The sequence below is a fragment of the Choloepus didactylus genome, chromosome 15 (genome assembly GCF_015220235.1).
Source record: "Choloepus didactylus isolate mChoDid1 chromosome 15, mChoDid1.pri, whole genome shotgun sequence".
NCBI classification, from domain to species: domain Eukaryota; kingdom Metazoa; phylum Chordata; class Mammalia; order Pilosa; family Megalonychidae; genus Choloepus; species Choloepus didactylus.
Window position 1 is genome coordinate 70,478,749 of NC_051321.1, and position 26,107 is coordinate 70,504,855.

The 26,107-nt window shown below is 35.2% G+C and overlaps 1 protein-coding gene across 2 annotated transcripts in view; it reads left to right on the forward strand.

The window, feature by feature from the left end:
• Nucleotides 1-26,107, forward strand: part of VCL (vinculin) — a 111,360-nt gene that overhangs the window by 39,921 nt on the left and 45,332 nt on the right. For both annotated transcript variants that reach the window (XM_037803697.1, XM_037803696.1), the window contains exon 2: nt 7,420-7,490. In XM_037803697.1, the coding sequence (XP_037659625.1) occupies nt 7,420-7,490 (71 nt within the window). The remainder of the gene's footprint in view (nt 1-7,419; nt 7,491-26,107) is intronic.

Consider the following 26,107-nt stretch of genomic DNA (forward strand, 5'->3'; position numbering starts at 1 on the left):
CTGTAGATCTTCACTGTCTCATGTGTCGGCCACTAAGCTACATGTGGCATTTAAATTTAGGTTTAAATTAATTAAAATTAAATGAAAGTAGAACATCAGTCTCTCAGTTGTGCTAGCCACATTTCAAGTGCTCAGTAGCCACATGTCGCTAATGGCTACCGTATTGGGCAGCACAGATAACACGGAACATTCTCATCATGACAGAGAGTTCTGTTGGACAGCACTACCGAAAATCAGGTCCCTAAATAAAAATGGCATTCATTCTAAATAGTCATGTGTTATGTGTAGTACCTTATAAATAGGGCTGTTCATTGGACCTAAACTAATTCTAGGCTGAGTGTATTGACAATCAGAGAGATTGTGGGTATTATTGGTGCAATTATGCATGCAACTTAGAATAAAGGAATCTGATTTAGTGCCCAACACGTAAAAACTAAAAAAAAAAAGAAAAAGAAAAGAAAAACTTAAAAATAAGTATCCTGTATCCTTTGTTTTTATTGTTTATTTCTCTTTTCCCATTTACCCCCACTCGTGTGAAAGAGGCATAGGGTAATTAAGTAAAATTCATTCTTTAGTAATTACCTCTACTAGGATCAGAATATTTGCTATTTGCCTTTTAAAACATTTCATTTATATGACCTGGACTTTTATTTGACCTAGAAGTCATTATTGATTTAGCTCTTCCAGTCCTTTCTGCACTGCCTGCCCCCACCTAGTCAGGAGCAAGTCCCTTTAGTTCTCCCTCCCAAAGAGATCACAGTTGTGTTTTTTCCTTCTTCTCTACTCTCACATCATGTTCTAAGTCACTACCCTCTCTCTCCTGGATTGCTCTAGTAGCTTCCTAACTGGTCTCCCTGCTTTCTCTCTTACCCCCGACAATCAGTTCTCCATCTAGCAGGCAAAACGACCTTTAAAAAGGTAATTGGATGCCTGGAATGAACCCCACTTGGTCATGGTGTATGATTTTTTTAATGTGTCTTTGGATTCGATTTGCAAGTATTTTGTTGAGGATTTTTGCATCTATATTCATTAGGGAGATTGGCCGGTAGTTTTCCTTTTTTGTAGCATCTTTGCCTGGTTTTGGTATTAGATTGATGTTAGCTTCATAAAATGAATTAGGTAGTGTTCCATTTTTTTCAATGTTTTGAAATAGTTTGAGTAAGATTGGTGTCAGTTCTTTCTGGAAAGTTTGGTAGAATTCCCCTGTGAAGCCATCTGGCCCTGGGCATTTATTTGTGGGAAGATTTTTGATGACTGATTGGATCTCTTTGCTTGTGATGGGTTGGTTGAGGTCTTCTATTTCTTCTCTGGTCAGTCTAGGTTGTTCATATGTTTCCAGGAAATTGTCCATTTCTTCTACATTATCCAGTTTGTTGCCATACAGTTGTTCATAATATCCTCTTATAATTTTTTTAATTTCTTCAGGATCTGCAGTTATGTCACCTTTTTCATTCATTATTTTGTTTATATGGGTCTTCTCTCTTTTTGATTTTGTCAGTCTAGCTAGGGGCTTGTCAATCTTGTTGATCTTCTCAAAGAACCAACTTTTGGTGATATTTATCCTTTCTATTGTTTTTTTTGTTCTCTATGTCATTTATTTCTGCTTTAATCCTTGTTATTTCTTTTCTTGTACTTGGTTTAGGATTGGTTTGCTGTTCATTTTCTAGCTTCTTCAGTTGATCCATTAGTTCTTTGATTTTGGCTCTTTCTTCCTTTTTAATATATGCGTTTAGTGCTATAAATTTCCCCCTTAGCACTGCTTTTGCTGCATCCCATAGGTTTTGGTATGTTGTGTTCTCATTTTCATTCGTTTCTATATATTTAGCAATTTCTCTTGCTATTTCTTCTTTAACCCACTGATTGTTTAGGAGTGTGTTGTTTAACCTCCAGGTATTTGTGAATTTTCTAAGTCTCTGATGGTTATTGACTTCTAATTGTATTCCATTGTGGTCAGAGAATGTGCTTTGAATAATTTCAATCTTTTTAAATTTATTGAGGCTTGTTTTATGTCCCAGCATATGATCTATTCTGGAGAAAGTTCCGTGAGCACTAGAAAAGTATGTGTATCCTGTTGATTTGGGATGTAATGTCCTGTAGATGTCTGTTAAATCTAATTCATTTATCAGATTGTTTAGGTTTTCAATTTCCTTATTGGTCTTCTGTCTGGTTGATCTATCTATAGGAGAGAGTGATGTGTTGAAGTCTCCCACAATTATTGTGGAAACATCAATTGCTTCCTTTAGTTTTGCCAAAGTTTCTCTCATGTATTTTGTGGCACCTTGATTGGGTGCATAGACATTTACGATTGTTATTTCTTCTTGCTGAATTGCCCCTTTTATTAGTATGTAGTGGCCTTCTTTGTCTCTCAAAACATCCCTGCCTTTGAAGTCTATTTTATCTGAGATTAATATTGCTACACCTGCTTTCTTTTGGCTGTAGCTTGCATGAAATATTTTTTTCCATCCTTTCACTTTCAGTTTCTTTGTGTCCCTGTGTCTAAGATGAGTCTCTTGTATGCAACATATTGATGGTTCATTTTTTTTGATCCATTCTGCGAATCTATATCTTTTAATTGGGGAGTTTAATCCATTTACATTCAACGTTAAAACCGTGAAGGCATTTCTTGAATCGGCCATCTTATCCTTTGGATTATGTTTGCCATATTTTTCCCTCTCTCTATTAATATCCTTTATTGTACCCATACCGAATCTCTTTAGTACTGAACCTTTCTCCAAGTCTCTCTGTCCTATGCAAGGATGGTTCAACATAAGAAAAACAATCAATGTATTACAACACATTAAAAACTCGAAAGGGAAAAATCAATTGATCATCTCAATAGATGCTGAAAAAGCATTTGACAAAATCCAACATCCCTTTTTGATAAAAACACTTCAAAAGGTAGGAATTGAAGGAAACTTCCTCAACATGATAAAGAGCATATATGAAAAACCCACAGCCAGCATAGTACTCAATGGTGAGAGACTGAAAGCCTTCCCTCTAAGATCAGGAACAAGACAAGGATGCCCGCTGTCACCACTGTTATTCAACATTGTGCTGGAAGTGCTAGCCAGGGCAATCCGGCAAGACAAAGAAATAAAAGGCATCCAAATTGGAAAAGAAGAAGTAAAACTGTCATTGTTTGCAGATGATATGATCTTATATCTAGAAAACCCTGAGAAATCAACGATACACCTACTAGAGCTAATAAACAAATTTAGCAAAGTAGCGGGATACAAGATTAATGCACATAAGTCAGTAATGTTTCTATATGCTAGAAATGAACAAACTGAAGAGACACTCAAGAAAAAGATACCATTTTCAATAGCAACTAAAAAAATCAAGTACCTAGGAATAAACTTAACCAAAGATGTAAAAGACCTATACAAAGAAAACTACATAACTCTACTAAAAGAAATAGAAGGGGACCTTAAAAGATGGAAAAATATTCCATGTTCATGGATAGGAAGGCTAAATGTCATTAAGATGTCAATTCTACCCAAACTCATCTACAGATTCAATGCAATCCCAATCAAAATTCCAACAACCTACTTTGCAGACTTGGAAAAGCTAGTTATCAAATTTATTTGGAAAGGGAAGATGCCTCGAATTGCTAAAGACACTTTAAAAAAGAAAAACGAAGTGGGAGGACTTACACTCCCTGACTTTGAAGCTTATTATAAAGCCACAGTTGCCAAAACAGCATGGTACTGGCACAAAGATAGACATATAGATCAATGGAATCGAATTGAGAATTCAGAGATAGACCCTCAGATCTATGGCCGACTGATCTTTGATAAGGCCCCCAAAGTCACCGAACTGAGCCATAATGGTCTTTTCAACAAATGGGGCTGGGAGAGTTGGATATCCATATCCAAAAGAATGAAAGAGGACCCCTACCTCACCCCCTACACAAAAATTAACTCAAAATGGACCAAAGATCTCAATATAAAAGAAAGTACCATTAAACTCCTAGAAGATAATGTAGGAAAACATCTTCAAGACCTTGTATTAGGAGGCCACTTCCTAGACTTTACACCCAAAGCACAAGCAACAAAAGAGAAAATAGATATCATGGTTGCTAACATGACCACAGACATAGGGGACTGGTGGTTTGATGGGTTGAGCCCTCTACCATAAGTTTTACCCTTGGGAAGACGGTTGCTGCAAAGGAGAGGCTAGGCCTCCCTATATTTGTGCCTAAGAGTCTCCTCCTGAATGCCTCTTTGTTGCTCAGATGTGGCCCTCTCTCTCTGGCTAAGCCAACTTGAAAGGTGAAATCACTGCCCTCCCCCCTACGTGGGATCAGACACCCAGGGAAGTGAATCTCCCCGGCAACGTGGAATATGACTCCCGGGGAGGAATGTAGACCCGGCATCGTGGGATGGAGAACATCTTCTTGACCAAAAGGGGGATGTGAAAGGAAATGAAATAAGCTTCAGTGGCAGAGAGATTCCAAAACGAGCCGAGAGATCACTCTGGTGGGCACTCTTACGCACACTTTAGACAACCTTTTTTAGGTTCTAAAGAATTGGGGTAGCTGGTGGTGGATACCTGAAACTATTAAACTACAACCCAGAACCCATGAATCTCGAAGACAGTTGTATAAAAATGTAGCTTATGAGGGGTGACAGTGGGATTGGGAATGCCATAAGGACCAAACTCCACTTTGTCTAGTTTATGGATCGATGTGTAGAAAAGTAGGGGAAGCAAACAAACAGACAAAGGTACCTAGTGTTCTTTTTTACTTCAATTGCTCTTTTTCACTCTAATTATTATTCTTGTTATTTTTGTGTGTGTGCTAATGAAGGTGTCAGGGATTGATTTAGGTGATGAATGTACAACTATGTAATGGTACTGTAAACAATCGAAAGTACAATTTGTTTTGTATGACTGCGTGGTATGTGAATATATCTCAATAAAATGATGATAAAAAAAAAAAAAAAGGTAATTGGATCATATCAATCTCTGTTTTTAGAACCCCTCCTTCCTGTTGTACTGAGAAAAGTTTTCAAACACTTTACTCTGGCCTAACAGGCTCTTTGTGATGTGTCCCTTGCCCTGTTTATGCAACCTCGTTACCACCCCATGCTTCCCTCATTCACTGAGCTTCAGCCACTCTGGCATCCTTCAGATTCCTTGAAACGCCTTGAATACATGAAACTTAGTTTTATTCCCTGCTGTATCCCCAGTACCTAGTACAGTGCCTGGCACATGTAGCTGTGCTCAACAAATTTTCATTAACACTGAATAAATGAATGATTCTAAAGGAGGTCTAGGAGGAAAGCCACCCTCTGCTCCCTCCCCGCCCTCTCTCTTTCACTGTATATACATATATATATATGTATATATATGTGTATATATATATATATGTATATATATGTATATATGTATACAGATATATATATATGTATGTTAAACAAAAGGAAATCTCCATGTACCCTTCTAGGCCCTTTATACTAAGTATGAACCAGTGACTTTGTGGCTGAACTTCATTGTTTGCTTCATGAAATCATGGCCCCCAGCTTTTTGAATGGTTGGTTTGAGTTGGAAAATAAAGTGAATAATACATCTGGAAATACTCTTTCGTGTTTTGATCTGAGAAACTCTAGAGAACCAGCTGCTGATTTGAAAGGCTTTTATTATGATACAGACAGTCTATTGTCTGCAGAAGCACAGGCTATTACACAGTGGTATATGTGTGCTGCTTTTTCTGAGCTATTAACTTGAGGGAAAAACTTGTATTCATTAACTTACACATGGCTTGTATTCCCTGAGAATAGTTTATTGTGTTATATTCTTCAGCAGATTTACTGTGCTCTTAGGGATTTTCTTTCCCTTTTCTTTCTTTAGACTAAATCAAAAGTTAGATGGTTAAAGAGCAGGTTTGAGATGCTTTCCATGCTGGGTTATAAAAATTTCTTAGATTTCTGCATTAAAATGTAGTTTATATTTATGATTTAATACCTCTAGGTAGCTCTAGGTTAATAAAATGGATAAATTTTACCATTTACTATGTTAAACTTTACTTCTTATAGAGTACTTTATAATTCTTGATATAATGAAAGAAAATTTGACATCCAAACCCTGCATAGGGAAAATTTTGAAGAAAGTGAGTACGTGTACTATTTGTGGTATAATACACACATGTGTACATACGTATAATCTGGTTAGTGTGATTTTTAATATTTTGATATATTTTCTTATTTTTGGCCATTGCTATTTAGAAGATTTATGAAAAATGACAGGTAATTACTAAAATTATTAGGTGAGAAATAATTGCATCTAAATAATCTAGAGTGACATTTTAACCTTTTAACTTACAAAAGTTTTATATTCACATTTTAGAAAATTAAAAAATAGGAAATACACATATAGATTCACTCAAAATTTCCCAAATGTTAATATAACTGCTGTTAACATTTTGTTTTATATTTTCAGTGTTTTGCCTTTTACATATGGACTTTTTTGTTTTGTTGTAATTGTAGTGAAGTTATTATTTTTCTCTCTTCTTTAAATGAAGTATAATGTCAAACATTTTCCCATAGGGCTGAGTTTTCATAACCATTGCTTTAATGGCCCCATAGTACTCAATGTAATAGATATGTCATAATTCACTTTCACTGTTCCTCACTGTTGGGTAAGTTACTTTGCAAATTTTTTTAGCTTTTATAAGTAATGACAGTGAATACTTTTGTGAATACCATTATTCCCTTACTTGGTGTGATTGCCTATAAGGTATGTTCTCAAAAGTGAAATTCTTAAGTATGATCATTTTTTATGATGCCTAGCACACATTGCCAAATAGTTTTCCAAACAAAATATGCCAGTTTACATTGCTACCTGCAGGGTGCAAAGCTATTTATTCCATTGTGGCATTCAGCATTATATAATATTTCTTTTTAAATTGCTCTGTTTTGGGGAAAAATACCATGTTGTTTCAGTTTGAATATTTTGATTACTAGAGAAGTTGCATATTTTCATGTTTGGTTTCTAGTTTCAGAGTCATAATTGTTTCATATATTTTTCCCAGTCCCAGTAATGTCTTTTTTTCTTCTGTATAGTCATTTTAGCCTACTTCACTTGATCTATATACTTCATTGTACTCAGTGAAACACACACACACATACATTTTCTATGATGAAATTCTCTTTTTTTCTCACAATGATGCCTTTTAGTTACTTACTCTGGAGAAGGGGTAATACAGCATTACGTTTGTATTCCATATTAATATCCAAGTATATTGTAGAAGCATATTATGGGAACCATTTTAGTAATTTCAAAAAATTCATATATTTCCTTTGAATTCAGAAACCTCTGTGATAGATTATGTGTAATGTGTATGTTTCAAATATGTTTAAATAATAGTTTTTAAAAGCCTGAGAATTTAGATTTGAATTATGACTCTTTTTTCCCCCATAGGTTGGAAAAGAGACTGTTCAAACCACTGAGGATCAGATTTTGAAGAGAGATATGCCACCAGCATTTATTAAGTAAGTAATTTAAAAAATTCTTCTGTTGCTAGGCAGAAGTAATTTTCTAGTAGGAAGGAAAAGTAACTAATTCCAGGAGCAAATCCCCCCCTTTTTTTTTTTTTTTTTTTTTTTTTTAATTAAAACCTATGTCTACAGTTGAAATTTCAACTTTTTATTTTTTCCATACTCAGCTTTCCTACTGTTGATTTTAGTCATTGGTATTAGGCATTTTGGACATCATAATTTTTAATTAGAGTGTAACTTCTGAGTTTTGCTTTCACAGTGGAAATAATTCAGAAGCATATTCTGACTATAGCATGCATGAAACTGAATTGTATAATAAACACTTATGTTTGGAGATAGGGAATAATAGACAGAAACTTAAAAAAAAATGATTGTAACATATTTCAGTAGTATTTAAAATTTAAATTATATTTCCATATCCCCTAATACTCCTACGAATAATTTCCAGACATCTTTACCCATCCTAAATAAAATGAACAATACTAATTTTGATTACATAAGGCTTCTCAGGTTATTGACTGTGATATCTTCATTACATGTAGCAGTCAAGTTTTAAGTAAAGGTAAAGACTGATGCATGAGACAAAAAAAAATTAGAACTACAAATCAATAAGAACATGGCAAGACTATTCAGTAAAAAAAAAAAAAAGCAGATAAAGGATTTGAATAGGGACTCCGAAAGAGGGGAATCTGAATGGGCAATAGACATACGAAAAGGTGTTCTATTTCATTAATCATCAGGGAAGTGCAAATTATTTTGTAATGAATCTCTAATTCAAAAGTCTAACAATGTTCAGTTGTTGAGGATGTGGAGCAGCTGAAACTCTTGTACATTGCTATTGGGTATGTGAATTGCTGCAGCCACTTTGGAAAACAACTTGGCATTTAGTAAAGTGGAAGCTAGGAAATTCCACCGCCTGGCATATTCCCTATAGAAACTTGTACACTTGCTTGCTAGGATCCATATAGAGAAATATTTACATCAACATTGTTCATATGACCCCCCCGGTCTATCTACAGAAGAATGGATTAAAAAAAATGATGGTGTAGTCATAAATTGGAATATTAATCTATAATCAAAAGGAATGAATGAATCTCAAAAATAATTGAGGGAAATGAACAATATATGGGCAGATAGAAAGAACAGTTCCTTTTATTTGAAGTCCAAACAACATGCAGAAGTAAACTATATTGCTTATGGATGTCTATTTATATGGTAAAAATGTAAAGATAAGCAAGGAAATAATTATCAGAAAAGTCAGGGTAGTGGTAGCTGTTGGAGGGAGGAGGACAGATTCAGGGAGAGACACATAGGGGCTTCTGAAGTGTTGATAATGTTCTATTTCCTGACTTGGGTGAAGGGTTACATGGATTTTTGTTTTATAATTATTCATTATATTATGCATATGTTTTATGCAATTTTCTCTCTGTATGTTATATGTCACAATTTTAAACAAAGCCAAAAGTGTTATTTTGTTTTTGTCCTCCTTATGTTCTATTATTTCCATTGAACAGATGCAAAATTTTCACCCATATTGATGTCTTCTTACTTCTCACTTGAGTGGGTGCGCCTACAAAGCTATATTTCTGTTAATTCTGTAAAATGTCTTCATGTGTCAGGAAAGAAGGTACAGGAAGCATCTGCTTTTTGTACAATCTGTTTTGTGGGAGTATCTTTTTGACTTGCCTTTATTGGACTTGGTGATCTCCAAGGTTCTTTCCAGCTCTAAACTCTGTGAGCCTTCTTTGTTTATGTGCCGTTCCATCAGTGTGGTAACATTAAGAGGAATTCTGTGCTGTCAGTTAAACATCCTGTGATTAAACTTGCATTTACCATGTAATTAGAGTCACACCTCTCATTTGTACCAGGTTGCCCTGCACCCGGGAAGTTACAGAGCATGGTGAGATAGTGTACCGAGGGTTTCAACATCAGGTGGGTAGTTGGACTAGACGGCCCCCCTAGAAAAAGATTCCTTCCAACCCTGAGATCTTAGTCTATGAATATCATTTGGTTTGGTAAACAAATTTCATCAGGAAACTCATTTCTGCTTATCCCTAGAGATACATCCTTGAAATAGGCTATATGCTCTCATAGGCTTCTTGGAGATTTAGAAAATTAAAGAAAAATGTGCCCTCGTTGTGATAAAATTTAAAAAACCAACTAACATAGAAGTTAAAAAACAAAACAAAATAATGAAGAATAAAACTTCATTGATCTCCATTGGTGGTAATTAGGGCACCAACTTCTTACTCTGAAAACTGGTAATTAAAAGGAAAGAATCAAGCATTTATTCTGCCTTTCCTATACAAACTTTATTTCAGGGTAGTCTGATAGCCTTAGACAGTGAGGGGATTCTAACCTATATAATGAGAAGGAATGACAGAATTGTGCAACATTCAGCAAAATAGCTGATTCAGGCAGGGTTCATCAATGGGTAAAACCATTCAGGGGTTTTAACCTTCATCATGCTTTGGGGAGAAAACCTTATCTCCATGGCAACCCAGGGAAAAACAGTATATTATGAGCAACTCAAAAATTAACTGGACAGTTTAAAAAAAGTACGTAACTTAATATGCCATACTCTGAAATGTTAATTGAAAACAGCCTAGAGTACAAACAATAGTATGGTTGTGGTTGTCAGACAGATTTGGGGGCAGATAAATATTCTGCAGTTTAAAGCATGATGCCTCTTTATACTTGCCTTGCTTTTCTTCAGAATGCAAAACGAAGCAGAAAATAACTTCAGGAGATGCCTTGACTTGCAGGGAAGGGACAGAGAGGGAAACAGATGGAAGCAATTAATGACATCTTAGGAACTGTTGAGTAGGACATTCTTTTGGGCTGTTTGGTTGATGTTTGGAAGTTTCCAGGGCATGATAAACTGAAGCTTCTTCTGTATTCTACTTTTACAAGGATTTCTAAATAGTGACTGCTTACACAACACTAAGGAATAAAATAAATTAAAAAAGTTATTTTTAAGTTAACCTTTACTCTTGGAATGTTAGGATGTCAGGGCTTGAAAAAACAGAAGACTCTTGCCCTGTAGATAGATGTATACCTAAGTTTCCCAATATATATTTAAAGACTTTTCAAGGAAAGTTATGAAATTTTCAGTATTTTTGACATTCTCAGGTCTCGAAATCAAATCGTAGGCTATTTGTGTGACTGGCAATTAAGGGCATGTTGGAATATTGGAGAATGGGTAATAGCAGTTAAAAATTAAATATTTGAATTAAAAATTGAATGTTTGAATTGTAATTCTTGATGAATTACCTCTAATACTTAGGCAATTAGGTATTGTAAAAGTGAAAACCATTTTAGTATAGAGCAATATTTTCATTGTCATAGGAAGGCTTTCTCTTAGGTGGAGCAAAAGTTATCTGATCCCTGACAGAATTCACAATTTACTAATTTTACCCAAGCTTGCAGTAATAGCCACACTGTTGCACAAGAGGTGTAGGGTTGCACAATTGCCATGGAAACTGCCATGATCTTCATAACTTCAGGAGTGCAATGGCCCTGCTATATTGTTAAAATATTGTTAAGACTCATAGTGTAAGAAGTCATTTTTTTTTCCTTTAGAGGCTGTCAGCAAGGGAGTCAGCTTGTATTTTGTGTCATCATCCTCAAGCAGCAGCAGCAGTAATTACCATTTATGTGTAATTGATTGATTAATAGGCTAGAAACACTAATTGGGTAACTAAGTATTTATTGATTGCTTTTGTGTGGCTAGCACACTAGGCACTACATGGAATAGCAGTTCTTACCAGTGTATTATGGATGATCACTTGTGAGATGTGTTACAAGTAATTTTTTAATAGTGATAATGTGCCAAAGTTGGCAAATATTTTAGGTGGTTTTTTTTTTTTTTTTTTTTTTAATAAATTGAGCATATTCAAGGTCACACGTATAACATCCCACTAATTTCTGCTTACCAGGCCTTTTTTTTTTTTTTCCTCCACTTTCAATGGAGTATAGTAGACTCACTTGCTTTTTACTATGCTTTCTTCAGTGGGAGAGAAATTAGTGGAGTTACAGCTATTGTGACTGGGAATTGTGGATCATTCCAAGTATACCTGTGGGGATGTCATGTGTGAAAATTTTTCTGTTATGTATCATGAAGGAACAAAAGTGGAAAACTGCAGCTGCAGAAAAATGAAAAGAAAAGAGAAGTTCCATGGCTTTAAGAAGTTTCAAATGAAAGAGCTGCAATTCAGACTGACTTGAACTATAATAGGAGCTCAATGAGGGTGCTGTCACTGTAGGTATATTGGAATAGTGAAAAGAGGCTTCTTGTAGGAGGTGGGACTTGGGAGAAGAGATGTGGGGAGAAAAGAAAACATTCTGGGTGGGTTGGATGAGGGGAGAAAGGAGAATCCTCTGGGTGGAATGAACTGCCTGAGCAAGTTGGAGCCTGTGAGGGGAAAGGAGGAGACAGGGTAGAGGTGGTAGGAACTAAGCTTAGGGTGGTAGGCTGGGCCAGATGACGAAGGGCCTTGAAAGCCAGACAGAGGAATTTGGAATTGGGCAGCAGAGAGCTTTGCAGTTCTTGAGCAGCAGAATGACAAGATTAAAGTGCTTTTTTTTCTTTTTAAAGGAAGATTCATAGCCAATAAATGGGATGACTAATAAGTGCAAGTACTGTACTGAAGGAAAATAAGCTGTGTATCAAAGCAACCAGATTCATTTTCTGTCAATGTGGATTTGCTTCAAATTGATTCTTTATAGGTGAAAAATGTTTATGGCAAACTGTTTTATTTGCCTCTGAAAAAATGTCATTGCAGTATACAATGGAATTTTGTTCTTGCCTCTGCAACGCAGCAGAAATGAATAAGGAAGGCAGTTCTTGACTCCTATCCAAGGGTGTTCATATCTGAATGTATCAAAAGGTGTCACTTCTGAGGTAGCCTTGTGGTATAAACTGCTTGGAAAGGGCATAGTGCACATAGTCTTTTGGCAGGCAAATGACAGCATCATTTAGAACTGGAAAGTGTTGTCACTTTTTACTGTAGTGCTGCTCTGAGCAGTCTGCTTGAAGTCATAAAAACTTGGATTGATTCACTAGCCTGGACTATTTTTGAAACATAGTATAATGTCTAGGCCTATTGAATAAAAGAATGTTTCTAAAATACTATGTTTTTCAGGGTGCACTATTGCTACATGATTGCCATTAATCGTATTTCCTGGGGAATTATCTGTTTTAATCCTTAAATTGTGTCAGCACAATTAATGTCTATACTTTTATTATTTTAGTGTCATTGATATTCATGCACAAAGAAAAAATTTGAAAAGGATTAAAACATGATAACAATTAATTTAGATCTCTTTTGACCTAAAGTAATAGTGTCATATTTTTAGATCACCAGCTTTTATATTTAGCCTTTTCTTTGCTTATGATCTTGAACACTCAAAATAATTTATGATGAAATTGATATCTTTAAATGCTCCTGTGAGTGAAAGTGCCCAGAACATCTTTATTTAGAATTCTTTGATCATACCACTCAATGCATTTTGCTTATCTGAGGCTAATGTTTGATTCTAATGTTTTGTTTTTTTAAAACTTTTTTTTTTGTGATCCTTTCCATTGCTGTTATAAAAGATATTTGTTTCTTAGGTTGGGTGACCAACGTTTTGTGAGGTAATCATTCACATCTGCTTTGCTGCATTTTTGACCTGCAAGCACACTCAAACTTTAAATAGTTCACCTTTGGACTTGAGACATTAAACATAGTTTCACAGACTTTCTCAAACAAAATGGTTTGGGAAGATTGAGTCTCAGTGATGAACAATGAGTCATTTTATTGTAAACAGTTTGGCAGGGATTTAATTCTTGGTTTACTTTGTACACTGCTTTTCATGATTACGAAATAAACACAACTTTTTTTTTTTTTTTTTTTTGGTTTTTCATTATATAGAGAGTAATCAAAATCACAGGATTCAAAGGAACTCAAGAGGCCAAGGGAACTCACATTTATTGAGTACCTATTTTCATTTTCTCATGTAATTCTGAGATCACCAACTTCAAGATATTGATAAGCTGATTTTACGGATAAGAAGACTGAGGTTTGACAAACTTTAACTCACCCATGGTCACTCAGCTAGTAATTGGCAGGAAAGGTTTTTTGTGGTTGGTCTCATGGCCTCCAAGTCCTGGTTTTTCCACATTCTAACCTTCCAGGAAGTCATCCAGTTGGCCCATTGGTTTCCAGGCAGTACTAACTCTTTTTTTTTTTTTTAAAAGCAGGTATTTTATTTTATTTTATTTTATTTATTTATTTTTTAATCTTCATTTTATTGAGATATATTCATATACCACGCAGCCATACAAAACAAATCGTACTTTCGATTGTTCACAGTACCATTACATAGTTGTACATTCATCACCCAAATCAATCTCTGACACCTTCATTAGCACACACACAAAAATAACAAGAATAATAATTGGAGTGAAAAAGAGCAATTGAAGTAAAAAAGAACACTGGGTACCTTTGTCTGTTTGTTTCCTTTCCCTATTTTTCTACTCATCCATCCATAAACTAGACAAAGTGGAGTGTGGTCCTTATGGCTTTCCCAATCCCCTTGTCAACCCTCATAAGCTACATTTTTATACAACTGTCTTCGAGATTCATGGGTTCTGGGTTGTAGTTTGATAGTTTCAGGTATCCACCACCAGCTACCCCAATTCTTTAGAACCTAAAAAGGGTTGTCTAAAGTGTGCGTAAGAGTGCCCACCAGAGGGACCTCTCGGCTCCTTTTGGATTCTCTGCCACTGAAGCTTATTTCATTTCCTTTCACATCCCCCTTTTGGTCAAGAAGATGTTCTCCGTCCCACGATGCCGGGTCTACATTCCTCCCCGGGAGTCATATTCCACGTTGCCAGGGAGATTCACTCCCCTGGGTGTCTGATCCCACGTAGGGGGGAGGGCAGTGATTTCACCTTTCAAGTTGGCTTAGCTAGAGAGACAGGGCCACATCTGAGCAACAAAGAGGCATTCGGGAGGAGGCTCTTAGGCACAACCATAGGGAGGCCTAGCCTCTCCTTTGCAGCAACCGTCTTCCCAAGGGTAAAACCTGTGGTAGAGGGCTCAACCCATCAAACCACCAGTCCCCTATGTCTGTGGTCATGAGTACTAACTCTTAAAAGATAAAAATTTACACTTTTTCTAAGTATTTCCAAAGAAGGACTATTACAGGTATTAATTTTTGGTATACTGCAATGTCTTGCAACTCTGAAGCTGTAAAGAAGTAAAAGTCAGAAAATTTTCAAGTTAAAAGGAATCAGAAATTATTTTATACAACTGCTTTATTTTAAAAATGAATTATCATTGACTGTGCCACCCTACCCTCCAAAAGCAAACAAACATCAAAAGCAATTAGACACAAGTCTTCCCCTAATTATTACCTTGACTTTTCCTGTGGAGGTGTAGTCTCAAATCAAGAAGTTCTCAAGGTATAAAATCTGAACTGCATTTATTAGAGTTCTTTGCTCTTCTTTCCTTAGTAGAACCCAAAGAGCCTTATAAACCTAACTCCTGTTTATCAGGTATCTTCTATGAGCTGGACAGTTTAAGTTGTAATTGTTTAATCTACTTCTCTTCGCAGGTGAGGAAGCCAAGACTCAGAGAAGCTTAGTACTTGTTGACAGTTACCTAGCACATAAATGTAGAGGCAGGATTCAAACCCTGAAACTGACTCCAAGGCCTGTGCTCATTCTAGGATCCTAAGCCACTTTCTCACCCTTCTTCACAAGAATCTCTTAAAACATAGTAGTAATTGTGAGGCTCAGTGAGTGAGACAATATATGTGAAAGTACCTGGAAAAAATAGACATTAGGTGATTATTAGAGTCCTAACGTAGCTTCTCAATGTTTTTTTCTTCATATTTAATAAACCTAGTTACTTTTAAATTGTTTCTCACGGACATTTCCCCCCCTATTTTCAGTCTCTTGTAATAACTTTTTGTTTTTTAAATCATTATTACTTATTTTTATTTAATGCTTTTTCTGTATCTACTGAGATGATCACAGTTTTTCTCCCTTACTCTGTTATTCTACTCATTAATATAGATTTTCTGATGAACCATCCTTGCATTTCTAGGATAAACCCTACTTGGTTGTGATTTAAAAAACAAAACAAAACAAAATAGTGTTAAATTCAAATTGCTAATATTTTAAAAGGATTTTGCTTCTTTGTTCATGTAGAAGCTTGATCTGTAATTTTCCTTGCTTGTACTTGTCCTTGTCCAATTTTGGTATAAAGGTTATTTTAGCCTCATAAATTAAGGTTTGCTGTCCACTCTTTGAAACAGTTTCCATAAAACAATCTGTTCTTGAAAGTTTGGTAAAACTTTTGCATCTAAAACTGTCTAGGTTTGTTGTCTTTTGGAGGATGAGAGTTGATTACCCATTTAGGTTTTTTTTTTTTGGTTGTCTAATTCAGGTTTTAAACTTTCATTTTGAGTAAACTTTGGTAATCTGATAATTTTGCAGGAAACTATCCATTTCTTGTAAGCTCCCAAGTTGATTAGTATAAAATTCATGGCAATCTATTATTATTTTTCATCTCTGTTGATCTCTAGTTATAGCAGCTTTTTTATTCTAGTATTATTTTTGCCTTTTCTCTTTTTCTTATCACTGATGTTAGAGGCTTATCTTTTTTCCTCCAAAGATCTATTTCATTGAATAATGCTCTCAGATTTATTATTTTCCTTCTTTTACTTCTTTAATTTCATTTTGTTTTTTATATCTTTATTTGAATACCTTACTTATGATTTTTCAGTTGTTTTGTTCAATCTTTCTTAGTTTTAAATAAATATATTTTAAGCTCTTAATTTTGCCCTAAGTTATACTACAAATTTGGGTACAGCCACAGGTACTTTGATGATCATTCAGCCCTAAATATCTTATATTTTGGGTTGTGAATTCCTCTAACTGTATGTGTTGTTTAGGAGTGCAAACTTCTTTTTACCATATTTTCATTGTTATATTTCTAATTTAATTTCATTGTGCTCAAAAGACATGGTTGGTGTAATATCAATTCTTTGAAATTTTGTGAAACTTCTTTTGTAATTTAGTAAGTGATCAGTTTTGTTATGTGTGCTATGTGTACTTGAAAAGAAAGTATACTCTCTTTGGCTTAGCTGTAGTGTTCTATTTATATTTATTAGGCCAACATGTACATATTATTGATCGTATCTTTTAAAATCTTACTGTTTTGTCTGTTTGAGCTATGAGTTTATGATTGAGATGTTGAAATCTCCACAATGACTGAGATATGCTAAAATCTCCCACAATAACTGTAGATTTGTCAATGTTGCTCATAATTGTCAGTTTTCCCTTTATTTCAAAGCAATATTGTTAGGGGTTTCAAGTTAGTGATTCTTCTGAGTCCTGAATTTTATTATTTTTGGTGTATATTGCTCTTTTTAAAAGTGACTGTTGACTTTTGTTACCCTGTTGTTGACTTGTATCTCCAGATTTTGTTCTTTTTACAATACCCTAGTTTTTGGCAATTTACTTCAGAAGTGAAAATACCCTCTTAGTGTGTCTATTTCATGTCATTCTGTTTTTAGGTATCCACGTCTCTAACTTGTTCATTACATTCTGCTGTAGAACAGTGATTGCTAACTTTGTTCATCATGAGGACCTTCAAATAATAATAGCTTTTATTATTAGCTGATTAAGAAAGGCTTAAGAACAAAAAGATACAATGAATTTAATAATGTTTTAAAATAAATTATTTTATTTATCACAACAGCATCCACATACATTTCAAAACCAGTAGTATGTGGATCTGTCAGAAACAACTTATATGTCAGCTGTTTCTTCCCTCACCTTGGTATGAGACGGAGGAAGGATTGTAGGAGCTGATGTACCCGTCAGTGGCAGAGTTCTTGATTGAACTTTGCAGGTTCGAATCTCTTCTGCCTGTACTGATGCCAGATTTAAACAGGGGATGAAGAAAGTGGGTAGAACCAATAGGACTAGTTATTCAGCCTTTAAAGGATTAAAATATTGTGACACCCTTTACTTTTCAAATTAGCTGCCTATCAGGACTTGAGGAGCGAATCACTTGGGCAGCAGTGACACTTCTAACCGTCCTGTTCCCAACATACTGGTGTCCTTTCAGTTATGTCAGCTCCCTTGACTTGGGCAGAATCCTGTTTCATTCGAAGGTGAAGTCAAAACTGGCTGCACACCCTCCTATTCTCATGTGAAATTAGAGAATTAAGTGAGCTTGTGGCTTTTGTGTGTGTGTGTGCTTGTAGGTTTTATGATCTCACTATACATTTGTTGGCAAAGAAGGGTTTGGTGTTACTCTTAAGGGTTTTGAATATTCTCAGAATGTTCTGGTTTTTAGTTTTGTTTTGGGTTTATACTTGTCGTGTTCTGTACTATCACTATTTGGCCTTAATAGAATGAGAAGGCCACTCTGCATTGTGTTGTAGTTTTAGAGTTGGGACAGGAAAATAAATAAAGGACAGGAAAATAAATAATTCATGGATGAGGCCTGTAGGATCTCCAAATCTATGAGCAAGTGGTTGGAACAACATGTTTTAATGTTATCACATAGTGTACAGCCTGGCAGGTTAGGGCTGTGTACTTGCGACTTGCACTAGATTAAAGCTTGTCATTGTACTCCGTGTTCCTGACTCACTCCTAAAAACTGTATCTATGCTTGTGGCCTTCACTCAGGTTTCTAGATGACTAATGGCTAAGGATCCTTGACCTTTCTCAAAATGGCAACTCCAGGAACAAAGCATATTCGCTAGTACTGAGATGCTACAGAATGAGTCTACTGCTGTTTTAAAGTCAAATTTGTGCTAAATGGTTAGAATACAAAAGAAAAATTTATTTCCACACATCTCTCTGAGTCTTTTGAAATGTTTGCATATGTTATCTTTATTATTTTTATCATGTGTATATGCAAAAAGATCTGAGGAGGGAATGAGTTGACTATAGAGGCAGTACATCCTATTCGAGAGGTGCTAGCAAGGCTTAACAAGCGGTTGCTGAGGCCTGAAATTTCGCTGGAGCTCATTCCTCCGGTTAACAATTTAAATGCTTAAATACTTAGGAAAGGAGAATTTTTGAGGCCTCAGCAGTCATTTTAAGCATGAATTACCTAAATTCATTCTTTAGTTAGTATGAATTTTTACTTTCATTAGTATGAAAAAGTGTGAATTACTTCGTCAAATCTTTGAATAGAAGATGGGGTCTGATAAGTGGGGAATCTGAGAGAGTCTGAGACCCTTGTCCAACTCCCAGCCCCTTGACCTCTCATACAGGTCTCATCTTCAGGAAGGGCCTGGATTTTATATCATCTTCAAATGAGGCTATTTTTATAGTCACAGAGGAAAAGAGGGAGTCTGAACAGAAGATGTTTATCATGGAATGTTAATCATTAAATGTAAGTACTTAACCATACCATCATGTTTATGACTCTGTTTTAGCATTACTTCATTTGTAAACATAATGGGTTTCTGAAACTTGGAAGTCATCTGGCCCCTTTTTGATCTCTGAGAGAACCTGCCCAGATGGCAAGGGAAGGTCTCAACAAGGGTTAAGAAGGGAGCAGGAATAGCACTCACACCAGATTTTCTCTGCCAAATTATTATGTCAGGACCAGGCTAGTGAAAAATGGCAGTGATGGAGCTGCTGGGTACAGTGGCTGCCGTGAGGAAGGCGTTACTGAACAGCGGATCACGATCTTTTCTTTCTTTCCACCAGTGTCCTTTCCATCTCCCAGGTGAGGTCAGTGCTTTGTGTGATTGGATATACTTGTGGCCTCACCAACTCTCTCCCTAAAGCAGAGGTCCCAGGATGTAAACATCTGCTTCCTTGGGTGTGCTCTAGGATAATCTGCCTTCCATGAAATCAAATTTTCAGGTGTTCTGTTTCAGAGCACACTAACAAACAGAATGCATTTTTGTGACAGTGTTTATTATCTAAATGGCTCTGATGTCTAAATGTCTGAGGTCAGGTTTTATTGAATCAGTGAATTTGATATAGTATGAATTCCCCCTCCCCACAAACATATTTTGGGAGGTGACCGTGAAAGTTGAACTTGTTGAATGTTTCAGTGAGCTTTAAGTTATGGACCAGTGTATGTCTACATAGACCTGTCAGATCATCTCCCTTTATATGATTTTGTCCAAAGCTTTCTCTCCTTTCCATGACTAAACCAGTAAGCTGGGAGAGGATGATTGATTTTTGCAGAGGCAGAGTGAGATTGCTTTGCTTCTCGGTGAATGAGTTACCTGCACTTTGTGATGCTAGAACCAGGCCTACTGCAAATGCATGGTATTTTTCACAAAAAGGATTTGTGTGTGTGTGTGTGTGTGTGTGTGTGTGAGAGAGAGAGAGAGAGAGAGAGAGAGAGAGAAAGAGAGGGAGGGAGGGAGGGAGGGAGAAAGTGAGAGGGTGGGAGGGAGAAAGAAAGGGAGGGAGGAAGGGAGAGAGGGAGAGAGATATTTATTCCAAGAGATACTGTGAAGAATGTCATCTTTATAAGCAGTGCTGAGTTTCTGAGGGCAGGAAGGGTGTTATCTTCACCTTCTTCATCACAACTTTCCTAACCTCCATAGGTAGAACTTGACATACTGTCTCTTTTATGCCCCCTCAGCATGCGCTGTACATACTTCTAAATGCTAATTTGTATTTGTTTGTTTACATGTCTGTCTCCTTCTACCAAGGTGGTAACCCCTTAAAGGTAGGGACTCTTAATTTTAATCTTTCTATTTCTAGAATGTATATAGCATGTAGTAGGTACTCAATATGTTGGATGAATAAATATATGAAATAATTCAACTAAATGAATTTAAGATTAGTAACAAATCTCAATGCAGTCAAGAAGGGCCTTTAACAATGACTTTTGGCCATTTTTTGGGTAATCTCTTATTTTTTTTAAGTAAAAAAAACATTCTTTAAGTAAAAAATTCAGCATAACCTTAAACTACTTCATTAGTGATGAGTAAAGTCATATGGAACTGAGTAGTTTGAAACCTTCTTTTAAATTGTATAGAGTTTTATGTGATAATCTTGGGAAGAATGGATTATGTCATGAGTGAGCATATTTGGGGGTCTCTTGTGGCTGTCATTGGTCCATTTGATCTAAAGCATAAGAATTTTCTAGTAATTTAGGTTGAAGATTCAAAGGCAAAGAGAAGCCTTAACATGTACTAGTTGATTGATTTAAAGTGTCTAAGTCAATAGTCTTAGTATATACTCAAAGTGTACAATTATTTAGGAAACTGACCTTAGCCCTACTGTGATTCTCTAAAAAAACTTTTTAAAAATTCAGGTTTGTATTATAAAGTAGATGATCACTTTAAGAATTCAGGCAGCCTGACTATTTAAATAAAATCTAGTTTTCCACAAACAAGACAGACTCCTTCCTGTTTCTGACTTCTGGTTAGTCATGGTGGGATTTGTTTGGCTCTTATGAATGCCATTACATTTTAATGTACAGATCAGATATCTTATTGTAGAAAAAAATAGTGCAGTGTCTGTTTTGGCTTATCACTTAACCACACAAGAGAACCATTAGTGGAAAAGCAGTACGATTTCTGCAAAATTTGTCCATTTCATCTTTTTTTTTTTTCCTCTTTCCTTTCCCCATGACAGTTATTCCTACCATTTGTTTTTAGTTTTTTCATTTTTCCCAAATTTGAAAAACTTATATAATAACTGTATGAATTCTGTGATGCTTATGTTTGTGTGCTGTAATTTCATCAAGGTTCATGATCCCTGGAAATAAAATCACGTTTGTGACGCTTTAACTTTAATGAGTTTCTTTAACTCTTTTAAGTTAATGATTTCTATGGGCCTGGTGATTTTGTGTTTGCTTCTACTTGGTGACCATTCATTCATTCAACACATATTTACTGAGCATCTATTGCATGTAAGGCATTGTTTCCTGTGAATACATTAATGGTAAGATAGACAAACTCCCTGGCTTTCCTGAGCTTACAGTCTTATGGGAAAATGAGACAACTAAGTGAGAGGATATGATAAGTCCCGTAGGAGCACAGAGGAGAGGCATGCATAGATTCGGGAGATAAGTGATGTTTTCTTGAAGGAAAGGGCATTTAAAAGCATATCTAAGAGAATAAGTAGGAACAAGCAAAAGAGGGAAGGGAAGGAGATGCTTCAGTTAGAGGGAATAGTTGTATAAAAAACTTTGAATCAAGAGGTCAGTGGTCTTCAACTGTGGTCTTCCATGTGTGGTGGCCATCTCTAAAGGACTATGAAATATTTCTTTTGAACATTTTAAAGTTTTTATTTAAATATTTTTTCATTGTAAATTTGAATAGTTACAAAGCATGTGTTTTCTGCCATATTGTGTTTTACGTACATGTCTTAATATATTTCCCTGTAAACTTAGCTGTAATTTTAGCTCATTTCATTTATGGAAAACACCTTCTTTTGAAAGGCCATTCCTCATTGTCTAACTGGTCAGCCAAATCAGTTTTACTATTTTGACTTCGTTTTTAAAAAAAGACTTTGCTTTAATCTCTCAATTATCTTTTAAAGATATTTAAATAATAAGAAAAAAAGTTTTTTATTTACCCACATAGTTACCATTTCCAGCTCTCTTTGTTTCTTTGTATAAATCCATATTTCCATCTGGTTTCATTTTCCTTCTTCCTAAAGGAATTATTTTTAACATTTCTTATAGTACAGGTCTGCTAGTGATTAATTCAGCTTTTTTATGTCTGAAAAAATCTTTATTTTGCCTTCATTCTTAAAATATGTTTTCATTGGCTATGGAATTTTAGGTTGACAGATTTTTTTCTTTCAGTACTTTGAAGATACCGCTTCACTGTCTTCTGGCTTACATTGTTTCCAATGAAGTCTGCTGCTATTTTTATTTTTCTTCTTCTGTATGTAAAGTATAACTTTTCTCTGGCTGGTGTTAAGATTTTCTCATTATTGTTGGTGCCAAGTAATTTGATCATGATGTGCCTTGGTGTACTTCTGATATTTTTTATGCTTGAGATCTGGAGTTTTATAGTTTTCATTACACTTGGAAAAATTTTGACCATTACTTCTTCAAGTATTTTTTTCTGCCCACTCACTCTTTACTGTTCTTTGGGGACTCCAATTACGTATATATTAGGCTGCTTGGAGTTGTCCCACAGCTCACTGATGCTCTTCATTTTTTTTAGTATTTTGTTATCCTTTCTGTTTCATTTTGAATAGTTTCCATTGCTATGACTTCAATCTCACTAAACTTGTTTTTCCTGTAATATCTAATCTGCTAGTAATCCCACCCATGTATTTTTCATTTCTAGTTGCTCTATTTGGGTCTTTTTTGTATCTCCACTTGTCTACTTAGCATGTTTAGTCCTTCCTTAAGCTTTTTGAACATACGGAATACAGTTATGATAACTTTTAATAAGTGATAGTTTCCTAAAGGAAGAGCTGTTTCTGTCTACTAATCCTGATATCTGTTGTTATTTCTGGATTGGTTTTGAATGATTGGTTTTTCTATTAATTATTGGTGGTGTTCCTGCTTTTTGCCTGCCTGGTACTTTTTGATTGATGACAGTTCCTTCTGCTTATGTAACAAATTACTACAAACTTAGTAGCTTAAACAACACAATTTTTTTTCTTACCTTACTATCTTTATTATGGAGGTCAGAAGTTCACAATGGGTCAGCCGGGCTGCGTTCCTTCTGGAGGCTCTACTGAGAATCCATTTACTTGCCTTTGCAGCTTCTAGATGCTGCCTGTGCTCCTTGGCTCAAGGCCTCCTATTGCTCCAATCGTGACTTCCATGGTCACATCTCTCCTTCTGCTTCCATTCTCATGTCTTAGTGAAATAATACCTTCAAAGTGCTGAGAAAATGCCTGTCAACCTAGAATTCTATACTACTGAGATAGTCTTTGAAGAATGAGGGAAACAAATACTGACAGAATTTTTCACCAGTAGACTTTTGCTAGTGGAAATTCCAAAGACAGAAGTTGAATGATTCTGGATGTCAGGCCTGAGATGTGAGAAGGAATGATGAGCGAAGATATTGGACAATTTGTTGGTCAGTACAAACTTTGATGTAAAAAACAATAATAATAATATCTAACAAGATTTAAAGGCTTAAAATAAAAAGAGGTATAACTTTTTATAAATGAAACAAAAAACATAAACATGAAATAAAAACATGAAAACAATAACAGAAAAGTCAGAAAGGGAATAATTGAATTAAGTAGCCTAAGACCCTTATATTGTTTGGGAAGGAGTAAAAATATTGATTAAATTTAGATTTCAGTATGATAAATATGCACATTAAAATGTTAAGGGTGACCACAAAAATAAAAGAGGCAGAGTATATAGCCTTGAAAATAATAAAGGGAATAAGAAAGAGTAAGAAAAAGGGAGAGGAAAAAACCCCTCAATCCAAAAAAAAGGACCGCATGGGGGTGGGGGGGAAAGAAATTGAAAAAATAGGACATATAGAAATAAAAAGATGTAGAAACAATATGAAATATATCAATAATATTAATAATTGCAAATGGACTAAATTAAGTTAAAAGTTGCTTGACTTGGTTAAAAAATTTAGCTATGTGATGTTTATAAAAGACACAGAGAGATTGAAATAAAAGACAGAAAAGATATACCTATCAGTGAAATAATCAAAGAAAGCTGGTTTGCACTATTAATATCAGACAAAATAGTCATTAAGGCAACAAACATTTTTGGAGATAAAGAAAAGTAATACATAATGATGAATAGATTCAGCTCACCTGAATAAATAGATTATATGCACTTAATAAGGTAGCTTCAAATTGTATAAAACAAAAGGAAATATACAGAGATGGACAAATCCATTGTTACAATGGAAGATTTTAACACTCAGTAATTGAAAGATAAAACAGACAAAAAAACCCAGCAAGGTTATAGAAGATTTGAACACTACAATTAATAAGCTTGAACTAATGGAATATGTAAAGCATTTCAACTAACAATTGGTGCATGTTCACGTTTTTGAAGCATACATAGAGAATTATAAAAATGGATCATGAGTTAAGTTGTTTAATTAGCTTCAACATATTTCAAACCTTTGTTAATCCTAAAGACCACATTCTCTCACGCATTGTATTTGAGTTATAAATAAATAATGAAAAGGTAACCAGAAAAGTACACATTGTCCAAGAAATCATAATGAAAATTATTTAGCGCCGACTGATGAAAAGCCCAACCTATCAAAACGCATGGGCCCATAAACATGGGGAAACAACAAAAAAAGAGTTCAGTTTCATTAGTAACAGGGAAATGCAGATTAAACTCTCATGAATTGATTTTACAGTGCCCAGATTAAAATTCAGACAATGCTGAGTGTTGGTGAGGTTGTGGAACAATTGTGAACACTGCTGATGAGAGTATTAAATTGGTACAGTCACTTTGGAAAATAGTTTGGCATTGCCTGGTAAAGTTGAATATATGCATTTTCTGTAACCCAGGATTTCCACTACTACATATGTAACCTAAACTCTGTGCATGTGCACTAGAAGCCAGTACAAGAATGTTAATAGCAATATTATTCATATTAACACCAATAACAAACAGAAATAACCTAGAACACCTTTAATGTCTAACCGGCGGTAGAATGGGTAAGAAAATTGTGGTATAAAGCTACACTCATCAACATGATAGATCTTAAAACCATAATGTAAACAAAAGAACAGTCACAGACGCCTACATGGCAATACGATTCTGCTTTTTTAAAGTTCTAATACAGGTGAAATTAAGTAACATATTGCTTAGGTATATACACATACATAGGCAGTGAAAATATAAAGAAAATCAAGGGAATAATTATCACAAAATTTAGGATAATGGTTTCTTCTGGAGAATAGGAAGGGGGATTTCGTTAGGGTGGGGCTTCTAAAGTACATGGTCATGTTTTATTTCTGAAGCATGATTGTTGGATACGTGGTATTTATTTGAACATAAAGTTCATGCAGTCTTTTTTGTGTGTGATTTTATTTTGTGATTTATAAAAATATGAAAATATCCTCAACCTCATTCATAATAAGAGCAATGCAAGTTAAAACTATTTTGAGATACCAATTTTGGCCTGTCATACTGGTGAAGGTACAGGTTTGGTTACACGCTGAGTTGTTGAGACCGTAAGGGAACAGGTACTCTCATCCATTGCTGGTGGGAATGTAAATTAATATAACTTATGTGGAGGGCAATATGGCAACATTTTCAAAATTACAGCTGTCCATACTGTTGACTCAGCAATTCCATTTCTAGACTGTATCCTACAGATATACTCATATTCAGGGTATGAAATATGTATTCAAGGTGATTCAATGTAGCAGGCTAATAAATTATGGACTGTTATGTAACTGAATAAAAGAACAAGGAGACTCTTTATGTACTTTTATTAGAATATCTTCAGGTTAAATTAAGTGAAAAAAGCAGAATGCAGAGATTGTGCATAGTATGATCCTATTTGTAAAAAAGAGGGTGAAGCATACAGGTTTGTTTCTGTATGCATAAAATGTCTTTTTAAGGAACATAGAAGGAATTTGTAACATTGATTACATGTGGAATAGAATTTGAGTACCTGGGAAATAATAAGCAGACTTTTCACTATGTGCC